The following is a 13,542-nucleotide window of genomic DNA, read 5'->3' as shown; positions in this document are numbered from 1 at the left end:
TTTCCATGAATGTGCACATTAATTGTTATTTGCTTTCTCTTTCACATTGCTATCAATTTACAGCAGTGGTTCTTAAACTTTTTATTTATATACAAGCTCAGTAAATTTACTGATTTTCAAGTACTTACCACTTTATGACTAACATTTGAAAATAGACATTTCTCAGTTAATTGAGAACAAAGGAAATAATAATAACCAAACGGGAGTAAAGCTTCAGAATCCCTGGAAACTATACTCAGAGATCTAAATTCAATTGAAAATCAGATAATTAAACGAATATAATGGTTTGCGAATGTAAACCAACAATGGTTACCAACCACTTGGTAAGTGGTTTACATTATCATGACTTCTGACTCAGCCATGCAATAAAAATATATAATCTTTCATTAAGATGAGCGATGTTGAAATTTTCCATTGACTCTTTGTTGTGAGTTTTTGATGCATTCCCTAATAACAGCAGATAAGTAGCAGATTTTGCACATTCTGTCATTTGAGCAAAATGTTCTCTGTTTATTACTGTATGTGAGGTATGTGTTAAGAGATGTTGATAGAAAAGTTTAATCTTCCTTACATTTACAAACATTTTTATGTAAACATTGACTGTTTAAAGTAGTAATTCATGTCTGTAGGCACCTTCACAACTGTCAGAACTGAACATTGAATACTAGCGGTTAATTCTAATTAAATTAAAAATTTTAAATGTCAACATATCCATCCACACACATACATTTTCAGTTTGGGCCATTGGGGAAATGCCGCACACTGAAAGTGTCTCAGGTCAAACTGACCTACTGCCCAATTATTACCAGAGTAACCAGAGAAAGCAGGTGTTGTGGCACTCGTATTCTGGTCATACAAGCCTTTTTTTTTTTTTAGGTTTTCTAGTTGTTTGTTTTTCCAGTGAAACTATCTCTAAAAGTTTTTGGTAATTTGTCTCTGCACTCTGCCATGTGTGTCACCACATAAGAGCAGTGGGTGAGTAAGGCAGGAAACCACATTGGTCGTGTTATTGTTCTCAGTGGTGTAGAGTTGCCTCTTCTTGTCCAAACAAACTGAAGGAGCACACTGTTTCACTGGATTAAACCACAATGTCCAGGGGGATGTTCATATTATGCTAAGAGCTCCACAAAATAATACAGATAAAGTCATCAAACAAGAAAATATAATAGCTTATGATAAAGAAGTTCTCCCAAATTACATTCATAAGTGTTAGAAGTGTGTTTAGAAGTTAATCCAGTTAGGGTTAAACACTGTAGATTTTTTTTTTTAATTATAGTATTTTTGTGTGTGAAATGTTGAAGCTGTTATGTGTTTAACACTAATCTCCTTGTCAAGCCTTGTCACAAAGTACTACACAATCTAATCTGTAGACTTTTACTAACTGCTTGTTATTGACTGTTTGGAGAATATATTGTTCCACTTCTTGTCCTATGACTATTTCCTCCTTTGACTAGGACACTCCGAAATGTGTTAAAAGTCCTTCTTGCTGACCTCAACAGATTTTAACCTTAGAATAATTCAAATGGTTGATATGGATTTTTTTTAAAAAACTTTTGCCTAACAGTGGAGGAGTTCTGATGTTGAAATAATTATTGGGGGATTCCAATATGTCTTCTGATTTGAAATTTTTCTCATAAAATATTTATAATTACAATATGAGAAATATATCAAAATGTACACAATAATATGTCAGTTAATCTTATTCTCCATTAGCCTTGTTGACTTTTCTTCTTGTCTCTGCATGTATATTCAATTACTACTGATTGAGTATTGAGTAACAATAAAAATTAAGAAAGACACAAGCCTCGAAGGAATAGTTCAGAAATTTTAGAGTCGAGTTCTGTCAAAATATATAATATATATAATATCCATCCATCCATTTTCTTACACCCTTGTCCCTTATGTATAATATGTAATATTTAATATGTGAGCTGAAGTAGATAGTTCTTATACTGTCATTATTTAATATATGTCCATATTAATTGGTCCTAACGGCTGGAGGTAAGTGGTTTATGTGAAAACATTTTTTTTTTACTTTTAAGTAGTTTTCAAGTTTGCAGTGGGTTGTAATCCAAAAAGAAGCCAATAGTTGTTTGCACCACAAATATGTTTGTGAAATTACTGAGGTTTAAATGGGCCGTATACTATAAAAGGGGGATTTTATTGTTTTTCATGGCAGAGGATAACTTGATCTAATCTTTGTCAGTTTACATTGTTTAAAACAATGGAAATCAGGCCATGTGCAAGTTTATGCAAACAACAATTTTTTGTAGCTGGTCCTGATCACAAACAGACCAAACAGACATCTGTATACTTTTATTATTATTATTATTATTATTATTATTATTATTATTATTATTATTATTATTATTATTATTATTATTATTATTATTATTAATAATGGCTTCCTGCCTTTTATATTTGTAAAAGTGGCCACAGGAAATGGACCACATTAAGTGAAAGAGAAAGTTGTCACATAATAATGAAAGATTCTTCAGTACTATGTGGAACTAAAAAATGAAGGTGTACACTAAATAATGTTTTAGCTACATTGGTTTTTATATTGTTGATGCTGCCATCACTGTGTAAACCAATAAATTAAGTTATTAAATGTGTTTAAGTTAAAGAGAATATACTTGTAATTTTAAAAAACATATTAGAACCTCTAAAAAGATTTTAGAAAGCAATATAAAGACAGACTGTGCTTCTGTGAATGAGCACATTATTAGAAGTGTTTAATATGACTAGAAATTAGAGGATTTTTTTCAGTCACAACCTGTTATACATTGAGTGAGCACCTGGCAGAAATCCTTGCATTGCCACACAAATTGAGGAAGTGCATTTCTTGTTTGTGTGGAAGAGCATTTGCAACATATTCAAAAATGTTAAGGAGTATTTTCTTTCCTGTTAATACAGTATTTCCACTAAAAAGGAGAAATTCAATGTTATTTCATTCAAAATGTATAGCTAAGCAACAACACAGATTTTTAAAATTAACATTCCTGCTTGTCACTGCGTCAGTTTAAGTGGAGAGACCTGTTCTATGTCTTACATGTGGGTGTTGGGCCTTCCATGTTAGCTTCTAATAACGGAGCCAAAAACGACTGCTTTATGTAAAAAGCCAAAATGAAAGGCTAGTTTTAGAAGTTATTCTTAATTTTGTGCAATGTACTCACTTTTTAAAAACTAGAGCCATTTTTCTATGTATTATGTCATATTTATTTGTTTTCCATTTGTTTGCGTGGATTGCTTTTATATTTTTCTTAAATATTGGAAAGCTCAACTCACCTTATTTTACTCAATAAAGTGTACTCTTAAGTGTATTTTTTCCTTGGTCTATAATAAAAAAAAATCCCCTAATTTGACCTTAAAACTAAAATTTCTTTATTCAGTACATATTTTGACAACTGACAAATTTAAATCAGGATAAGTGAACACAAAAAACAGCTCTCTGAAACCCGTAATTGACGATAAGCTCTAATTTCCGGGGCAACGTGAACGCAGCATACGTGCACGGACAGCGTTGGGCCCATGGTGCGCGTGTCCCCCCCACCGCGTTTGTGCTGCCGCCCTCGCAACAGAGTGTGTTTCTGTTCAGCCTCACAGTCATGGCTGCTTTAAGTAAGATACCACACAGCTGCTACGAGGTCGGTCATACCTGGCACCCGTCGTGTGTGCAGTCTGCCGCAGACATAACTAAGGGGGCTCTGGAGGTGTCCTTCAAAATTTACGCCCCTCTTTACCTGGTAAGTTGCTTTGAGTCTCTGTCCGTACACTGGTAGCTAAGTAAAGTTGTCTAGCTAACCGAGTGAGCATAGTTGCTGTGAGAAAGACACTACGGATTAGCTAATGCTACAATTGAGGTGCAAGTTCAAGTCCTGTAGGAGGACAAACAGAGAAGCTAGCCTAATGAAACCCGTCAGTTGTTCTTTACTGAACGTCATAAACAGGAGGAAAGTTACAGCAAGTTTTCTGCGTCAGGAGTTTTGTGTTAGTTCAGAGTAAGCTTTGTCTTATCTCGCAAACTCTAAAACGTTTTTGCTGATGCTAGAAAAATATTCAGAGGCATTCAGTATTCTGTATCGTTAAACTCTCTTTTTCATTGACATTATCTAATAATATTTACAACCATGGCATGACTCAGATGCCATTGTACGCTGGCTGGTAGAAATAGGGTTGTGATGCATTTATATTTCAGTGCCTGTAACTACAATGTCACATTCCCCCTCCGGCCCAGGTTGTACATACAGTATTCATAGAATCAGAGACTGAACCACAGAACACTTTATAACCAAAAAGCTCTGTTACAGATTTTCCCTTTAAAGTCTTCATGTAGAACTGTGTGTTTTTTTGTCTGGACCCTGAGAAAAATATACATTTTAGGTATTTCAATGCTAACTTGTGAGAAATGTTTTATTCTGAACCAATGTAAACTAAGGTTTAACTCAAAGCTGCACATGCAATGTCACTTTCACTTAAGCACTGGTTAAAACACACAAGGTCACTTTCATTATTTAAGCACCAATAAAAATACGACCATGTTTGCCTTGACTGAGCAAAGTACGACTGTAGGGAAGCAAATATGTAAACTAACTACAAGAATAGCAGGCCTTTTTTGAAACATACTTTTTGAATAGGCCCGTATGAACTTCTCACAATATGATAACTTTGATTAAGAATGCCATGATTTGAGATTTGCACAAAAAATCTACGTGGAGCATAAATAATATAATTAAATCAAGGAGCAACAATTATTTCTGTTGTTAAAATAATATCTAGAGTATTAAAGTTAAACGTTGTCATTTTGCTCTTTAGATTATGTGTATTGATATAAACTGAAACATGTCTTATTCATAAATGCAGTCTGATCTCCTTAAATCAGGCTGTTTTTCTGCAAGTTCATGCACATATGTTCTGTTCTTTTAATATGACTTTGTAATGAAATTTGGCCGCATTTCTAAGGTATCCACATCTTACCTTCAACACCAACAGAAAAAAAATATGGTGGTGAAATAGTTGCAGATTTAGCTTAGCAATTTAGCAATTTTAAAGAAGGAGGCAAATGTTCTGTTGAATTCTTTGCAGGGTTGCATTGCGTCTTCACATTGAAAATAGACAGCGTTAGCTTAAGATGCTATAAATAAAATTACCTTGATTTTATTTCGGATGCCCATCGACAGTGAAATTAGTATTGAATTCAGCACTGTGATAAATATCAGAAGTCACATCGCATCTTCTTATGATTTTTGAGAGCAGTGCTGAACAAGTAAACCACAGAACATAAACGTTTTTTGCTGCTCAGTATATGTTAATTACTTAAGCATAACTTCTCTCAAATTGAGCCCTGCAAACACAGTGACTACTGTCTGACTGCGTATTGCAGATAGCAGCAGTTCTACGGAGAAAGAAGAAGGATTATTATTTAAAGAGGCTTCTCCCTGAGATCCTGTGGTCTACCTCTTTCCTAACTACCAATGGAAGTCTCTTCATTGTTTTCTTCTGCATTCTCAGGTTAGTAGTTCTAGCAAATGGAAAAGGTCCTGCAATCTGGAAGTGACATTTTAGAAGTGCTGCTGTGAGGTGAATTAGTTTTTCAAACCAGCTTTAAGTTTTTTTAAAATACATTTTTCATGTCTACATGTCTGCAGAATTTAATAAATACCTGTTGACAGTTTTAATCTGAAGTCAGATCTCAGAAGATTGTTTTCTTTGATTACTATCCAAGCATGCCTACATTTTTAATTATAATTACAACCTTGCTTGTTTTCAACAAATACAGTCTAAAAGTCACTTTAATGTTTTCAGAAAATCAGACAAAAAATTTTATTATTAAACTCTCCTTTTGATGGTACCTACAACGCACAAACAGTACTTGTGAGGTCCATAAATTACAGTGTATTGTCAGAAAGAAAAAGTTTACAGTTTGATCCTGAGTTAAAAAAGACATTTTGTGTCCTGAGAAGTTCAACCTTAGACCTCATCATATTCCACACATATATTAATCCAATTTTGCATTAAACTCCCAAATTAAGAGGAGATGTGAGTAAAAGTGATCTGAAGTGTTTCCTTTCGAATTCCACCCAAAGGCTTTGCAGAAAATATATCTAGGTTTAAACTAAGTGGGATATCAGACCCCAATAAACAGAGGTAATTTTGTGAATTTCCTGGACTGTATTGGCATTTTTCAAAGTGAAAGTGTTTGTCTCACTTTAGGAAATTGCTTGGAGGGTTTTACCCATGGTCCTCAGGGTTTGGGGCAGCTTTGCCGGCCTCCTACATCGCCATCCTTCTGGAGAGGAAGAGCAGGTGAGATTTTTGTCCTTTTCTAACATTTTTATTGCATATTTTTGCCATTGAGAATAATGTATATTTTTGGCCCTAGGTTTCTGGATGGTTTGAATTATAATAATTTATATTTCCTTATTTTATTGCTGTCTTTTCTTTCTAGGAGAGGTCTGCTGACAATATACATGGCAAATCTTGTAAGATTCTGTTCAGTTGCAAATTATCTGTCTCATATGTGCATTTATATTTATTAGTTGATTTTTAATTTGTTTTTTTGCCAGGCCAGTGAGACTTTGTTCCGCATGGCAGTGACACGAGGCATCGTCAAGCCCATTAGACACGGAGAGGTGAGATAAAGCCTCTTTATGATTAAATATATTGCAGGAAATACAGCACAGCAAGCAAAACACCCTGCATGAATTCCTATTTTGAAATCAAATATGAAAACAGATTTTGTTTGCAAAATATTAGGGAATTTTGCAATGTTATGTTATTGGTAAAAATTGAGACATGTCACTTGAAATGTGCCTATTTTCTTTCCTCTCGTTGTCATCTTTGCTTCCTACACTCTGTGACCTTTAGCAGCGTCATTTGTTTCCCTCTGTCAGGATCTGCTGCCATGAGGCTCTAACTGGCTTCATCCGTGGTGCACAAAGTCAGTCCTCAAGGAACGGCGTGTTATAACTCTTTTCCTGCCTCAACACACCTGAATCAAATGATGGTTCATTAGCAGATCTCTGCAGAACTTTGACATGTTTAGGAAATCGTTGGACTATTTGAATCTGCTGTGTTGGAGCTAAAGCTGGCAGGACTGGTGCTGGACCCCTATGAACTAGATATTACATTAGTATAAAATGTATGGTCGTAACATTTGGAGTCCATTGTATATTGTCACTGATACTGCAGTGACAATATAGCTGTGATAAATTGTGCAATCTTAGTTTTGATCTGTGTGAAGATATTACTAGTACTGAGGAAGTATTGTCTTACCACTTAAACTGTATATCTAAACTGATATCATCATGGTGTTGACGTGTTCAAATGACAAAAGAAATATTTCCTCTTATAGTCCTGATTTTATTTTTCATGCTGCTCCCAATCAGGTGCTCTTGTTCTGCATAACTGCATCAATCTTCATGTTTCTCTTCAGGTAAGAGTGTTGCATTCAACATATTGTGAATAACACTTAAACTATTGTTAAGCATAAAAAAAGTATTTGTTCAGAAGGGCTGAAGACAAATGTATGCCACACTTTTCAGAATTGAATTTGAAGAAGAAAACAAAAACCTGGTATCATTCTCCCTCTACCTCACTCTTCTGCTCTACTTTGTGTTGGTCTGTCACGTAAAATCCCAATAAAATAAATGTAGGTCTTAGATAGTATGAAACTACCAACAGACACACATGCATTCACACACAGTTTGAAATGGATCAAGCTCTCTGAATACTTTTTAAAAAAACTTTGGGTGTAAAAAAAGAAGAAAAAAAATCACTTTAATAGTTTGAGTTGAACTTGGTTTTATTTTGCAGAAGCAACGACGGCCTTAAGGGCTTCGCATTTTCTGCACTAAAGTAAGTCAGCTCTCATTTTGTTTATACTTCAGGTTCAAATGCCAGAAGTGTTTTGATGAGTCTGATAAGTTTGAGTTTGTGTTCTATTACAGATTCATTATTGGGAAAGAAGAGATTCCAACTCACTCTAACATGGCAGACTCTGTTGACACGCCAGCTGCCATAGAGACCGAACACTCACAGGTCTCAGCAGAAAAAGTCGACCACAAGAGGAAATCTCTGATCGCCTACACCAGGAAGCTGCTGGAATCAATGTGAGAATCAAAAGCATTTCTACGTCAGAAAAACAAATACCTCAGTAGTAGTTAACAGCAAGTACTAACTTGTTTGTATTTTTCATGATCCAGATGCAAACATGGTCCAAGACACAGATGTTGTAAACATTACCAGGATAACTGCATTTCCTACTGTGTTAAAGTAAGGCTTCTTACCTGTTTTCCTTAAACAATGGATGTAACGTGCTTTGAATATACTGTATATGCAAATTCGATAGTAGTAATGCTGATGTTCCATCATTGTCCCCTCAGGGTTTCGTCAGGATGTTCAGTATTGGCTATCTTATCCAGTGTTGTCTCAAAGTGCCCTCAGCATTCAGGCAGATGTTCTCCAAACCATCTCGGCTGCCTTCTGTCTTCTACAACAAAGAGAACTTCCAGCTGGGGGCCTTTCTAGGCTCTTTTGTCAGTATTTATAAGGTGTGTGTGTACTCTATGTTCTTCTATTTCTTTAACTTTTATGCATATTACATGTTTCTGTGCTTTCATATTCTCTTTCCATTCTCCTGGAGTCATCAGAGTGTTCTGCCTTGTCTTTTTAGGGAACGAGCTGCTTGTTGCGCTGGCTGCGTAATATTGATGATGAACTTCATGCACTGATAGCTGGTAAGAAAAACCCTGCAGAGCAATCTTCTGTGGGATTTTGTTCTGTTCACAGCTGTCCCTTAAACCCTCTCTTTTGTGTCCTTTCAGGCTTCCTGGCTGGTATCTCGATGTTCTTCTACAAAAGCACAAGCATAACCATGTACCTCTTCTCTAAGTTGGTGGAGGTAAATCACACCGCATCTTAAAGCAGACTCACACTTTGTCAGAGAAATAAATGTCTCTAGTTATGGTGATCGAATCTCAAGGATGCAGAAACTGTTAACAGTGAATAAACTGCATGCAAGCACAAATCTAAGCTAAAAAGAAACTATAAAGTTAATCTAAAAAAGTTTTATTTCATGTCCCTATTTTTTGAGAGTTGATTATCTTGCAGGTTTTGGGTCACTGATTATGTCCAACTAATTTGTTTCTGTTTCATCTGTTTACAACTGGATTTTAACCAAAAATGTGTTTCTACCCAAACCAGTTATAAGTTTCCAACCAGCTGCTATCATGTAAATCAAGCACGTCAACTTCCTGTAAGAAAAAAAAAAAAGATTCAGCTTGTGGCTGATGTTGAATCAGCAGGTCTATGGTGTTATAAGTATTCATAAATGTTGTTGTTGTACAATCTATAATATGACTTGGTAAGATAAAACAGCATTCATGAACACAAACTTGCTCAAGTCTTTCAATTAGACGATATAAAACTAAAGCTGTGGAACTCAGATCACCTGCTATGTTAACATATAATGATTGAGTTATGTAATAACAAAAAGGTTGATGGTTAAACCAGCTGAAAAATCACATTAGTAGTAGCACAGGTTTCAAATTTCTTTTCCTGACAGTTATTTAAAAATTGTGTCGAGCTGACATATTTTAATGATTGTAGTTCATATGCAGTGTTGACTAATCCAGGTTTTTCTGAATTAGGCTTGTTTTATCACTAACCACATGTTATCTCTCTTTTTAGACCATGTACTTCAAAGGCATTGAAGCAGGCCGGTTCCCTTACTTTCCACACGCAGATACGGTTATTTATGCCATCTCCACTGCTATCTGTTTCCATGCTGTAAGTAGCTTTGTAACAAAAACACCCAGGTACTGACATGAACATGCTTCATGTGCAGTTTTTTCTGCTGACTAAGGATATGTCTGGCTCATGACATTTCCACAGGCAGTAATGGAAGTGCAGAACCTCAGACCTTCATACTGGAAGTTCCTGCTGCGCTTAACACAGGGCAGGTATGATCATATGCTCTAAAGACCTGAACGGTTGCTTTTGCTTATTACACAAGTATATTGTGTTTGTCCCTAAAAAAAAAGATTAAATCAGATAAAAAACTATGGATTTTTATCACGATGATTAATTTGTTAAACAGCAATCAAATTATCTTAAGCTAACTATTTCAAACATCAACAGTGAGGGGCATAAAATTGTAGTACGGGTGAATTAGTTGGTTACTAAATGACTCAATCATTGGACTTTATTCTGTTCTTATGGTGATTAAGGACTATTCCGTGTCTCTGTTCCTAGATTTGCCCTGATGAATCGAGAGCTGCTCGACGTGTTTGGGACAGAGGCGTCCAGGAATTTTAAAGGGTTTGGACCCTCGCTAATCAGCCGGACTGTGCTTCCACCTGGAGGGGACGCTAAGCTTGGGTGACTTGAGGCAAAAGTCTTGAGATAAGACAAAAGAAACGACAAGAGAAAGTGGACCATCAGAGTTACTTAAGGCTTTGTAATGGTGACATACCTGAGAAGAAGAAATATTGTAGCGATTCAAAACCTGAAGATTGGGTCAAAGCAGGACATTGTGACTTTCGTTTGTGAAGCAGCACAAGTAAGCATACTGACAGTGACTGAACACTTGCAGGTAGCTGGGAAAAATATATAAAGATCCATAATTACTTTCAAAACATATCATTTAGTTTAAAAAAATTCTAGTGTAACTAAACTGAGCAAAGCAGAAATCTCACAAAGAAGCCCTTTTCTTTTCTGAGTAGAAGTCCAGGCCCACATTAGATAACCTTCAAACCTACTGATAATCAGTCTTCAGTTAATAAATTGCTATAAATTCATTGGTTGTTCCATTCTGGCAAAAAGACTGCATATAAAAGAAAAATGTAAAAAAAACTTATAACTAATAAAAGAAATCTAGTAAAAGTCTGCTAAACTAATCCTTGCATCACATTTAAATATAACAAGATCGTAAACAAATACTTTAAAACACCAGAGGTGTCCTCTTAATATATTTTAACCGTTTCAGAAAATCTGATCTTGTCTGATCTATGAAATTTCAAGTTAAAATAAAGGAGACATTTATTTCCAACCTACTCAACAAGGAAATGACTAAAGCTATGGTTTTGTTTGACAGGAAATACAATTTGTGCTAAAATGTAAACTAGAGTGATGTAAATAATCTCAGTTTCACTATGGCCTCCAACGTTCAGCTCTTTATTCAGGAGGACTTATGATATTAGCAGTTTTAGTTTACTGCATAAAAAAACACACTCGTTCAGTTTTCAGTCATGTCTTTCAGTTTTAAGTCACCATTCTGTTCTTTGTGACATTGTTTCATTGGTTTTGTTCAGATAAGGGATGGAAAGCAAAGACTGTGAATAAAATATGGAAAAAGTAAGTTCTTTGTTAGGTACTGGTGTGAGTGTACGTATGTTGAGCTGAGAGGTTTTTTTTTCATGAAAATCTTTTTCTGAGCCACCAAAGGTCAAAGACCAAACGGTGCATCACCAGTTAGCATGTTTTATTTTCCTGGACCAGATATTTTCTGTTTTTAGACAAGAACGAGTAATGGAAGGTGATGCATGAACATTTAATATAATTTCTTTTGTTCCAGCCAAAAATAACGAATCAGATCATTTCTTCATAATTAGTTTAACAAAGATCGCAGACATATTTATTAAATATCTACATGTTAGCCAGCCGTAGGAAATGAATGTTTTTTCAGCAGTTTAGAAGAGAAAAATATTTTTGAATGCGGTTTAGTGTCGCCAGAACGTTTGAGATGCTTCATCTAGAGTACGAATACACTCAGTTTCCCTCAGAGTATGATATATAATTTTTTTTTTCAGTCAATGTTCGTTTCCTGTAAACTGGATCACATTTACATATGCCTGAGATAAAAACAAAAACCTTTAGATGTTATCAACATAATTTCACGATAGAAATGCATACAATGACATTAATTCTAACCAAGAAAGGAATAGTAACGCTGCCTGTGATTGTTGTACTTACTGAGTGGAATCTGTCTCTTTTTCTCAACAAAATTTAACTGGTAATACTATGTTTAGAAACGTGCCTGTGGAAGTCTGTCTATATACCAATGTGTTCTATTTATTGAAATACTTAGTCACCCTGCAGTCAAATGAGATTATTCTACCATACTTTTGCAGCATAGGAATGGTAGGAGGTGGGTTTTATGTATATTGTAAGGAGTGTCTGAAATTTACTGATCACCTGCCTACAATTGTATTGCTTTTTCATAGTTAAAGGATTAATATTTGATTAGACTTGGATATAATTCACATTTCAAATTGTGATCAAAGGCGTTTTCAGAATGTTATTTGTTACTGGCAAAATCATTTTTGCACAAATCCAATGCTGAATTAAATTTTTAATGTAGATTTTTGTTCAAACTACCTTCACCCAACAACTGAATGCCACAACCAAGAATTTGGAGAAATTGAAAAATATCACAGAGCACAATAGTTTTCTTTTCTTTTTGAACAGCGACACAGATGCTTAAATGATTTTGTTCCTTGTAGAGTGAAAAACAAGCTCACTTTAAAGGAGATTGTCATCGTTAAAATTTTCTTTCAATGGAGGGTTATATAGTTTGTGAAATCTTGCACACATATTTATGGAAGTTATTTGAAATGCCAGTTTGTTTATGTTAAATTATGCAATCACTTGAATGCAGCTCAGCTTGAGATGCACCTGACCTCTGCTAGAATCCATAAATATGACAAGTGCTTAGGAAGTATATATATATATATATATATATATATATATATATACACATTAAATGTGAGATTGTATGAAGTGTGAAATTTTAAGTAAATATACTGTTGATAGTTACATTGTAATTGTTTTAGGAATTTATTCATCTAAAGAGGGTTTATATTAAAATGATTCTTAATCCAAATTCAGGACTTGTTTTTTTTTTAATTGTACTGATTATGTGTGTGTAGATTATAAACAGTGTTTACATAATTTTGTTTTTACACCAGTGTGTGGTTTTACATTAATTGTTAGGTTAAAATATTCAGTAGATTTCAATTATACAGAAATTGGACTGCAGTGTGATGTAATAAGTACAGTTCAGTATAATTTTGAAAAATGCTTTTTGGTTATAATTTAGTTGTATTAAAAATTGTATTGACTCAGAAGTAACCCAGAAAATAAGTTGACTACGTGTGATAATTCTAATTTGTATAATTATTTAGGTCAGAACACTTGCTACCTGTGAAACTGGTGCCAGTTTTATCATTACTTCTAATTGTTAGTTTGATAGAACTTCATCACAGGGCTCTTTTGCAAATCTTTGACTTGTCATCTTTGAGCTCTTTTTCTCAATTACTTTTCCGGATGTTGCTTTATTTTGAAAAAAATTGAAAGGAAATCAGCAGTCACGTGATTTTGTTTCGTTTGCTGCGTTCGGGAACATCGGAATTTACATTTTTAAGAAATAAAAATCAAACAACTCAACAAAATTCTATTATGTTAATTATTTCGGTGCGGCATTCAATATTTACAACATGCCAGGTTATCATTAATCATTTGAACATATTCTGTTTCATACAG

At 34.6% G+C, this 13,542-nt stretch overlaps 1 protein-coding gene across 1 annotated transcript; it reads left to right on the top strand.

The window, feature by feature from the left end:
• Positions 1-3,504: 3,504 nt before the first annotated feature.
• tmem135 (transmembrane protein 135) lies at positions 3,505-11,336 on the top strand. Its single transcript, XM_008427168.3, has 15 exons — positions 3,505-3,746; positions 5,384-5,511; positions 6,214-6,306; positions 6,449-6,482; positions 6,567-6,632; positions 7,389-7,435; positions 7,816-7,857; positions 7,950-8,111; positions 8,205-8,274; positions 8,385-8,552; positions 8,675-8,738; positions 8,826-8,902; positions 9,691-9,789; positions 9,895-9,962; positions 10,255-11,336. Exons 1-15 carry the CDS (start codon positions 3,609-3,611, stop codon positions 10,382-10,384), a joined length of 1,386 nt encoding a protein of 461 aa, XP_008425390.1. The 5' UTR covers positions 3,505-3,608; the 3' UTR covers positions 10,385-11,336.
• The last annotated feature ends 2,206 nt before the right edge of the window (positions 11,337-13,542 follow it).

This window comes from Poecilia reticulata, chromosome 14 (genome assembly GCF_904066995.2).
Source record: "Poecilia reticulata chromosome 14, P_reticulata-male-v2, whole genome shotgun sequence".
NCBI lineage: Eukaryota > Metazoa > Chordata > Actinopteri > Cyprinodontiformes > Poeciliidae > Poecilia > Poecilia reticulata.
Note: the sequence above shows the minus strand (reverse complement) of the source record. Positions and strands in the feature narration are given on the sequence as shown.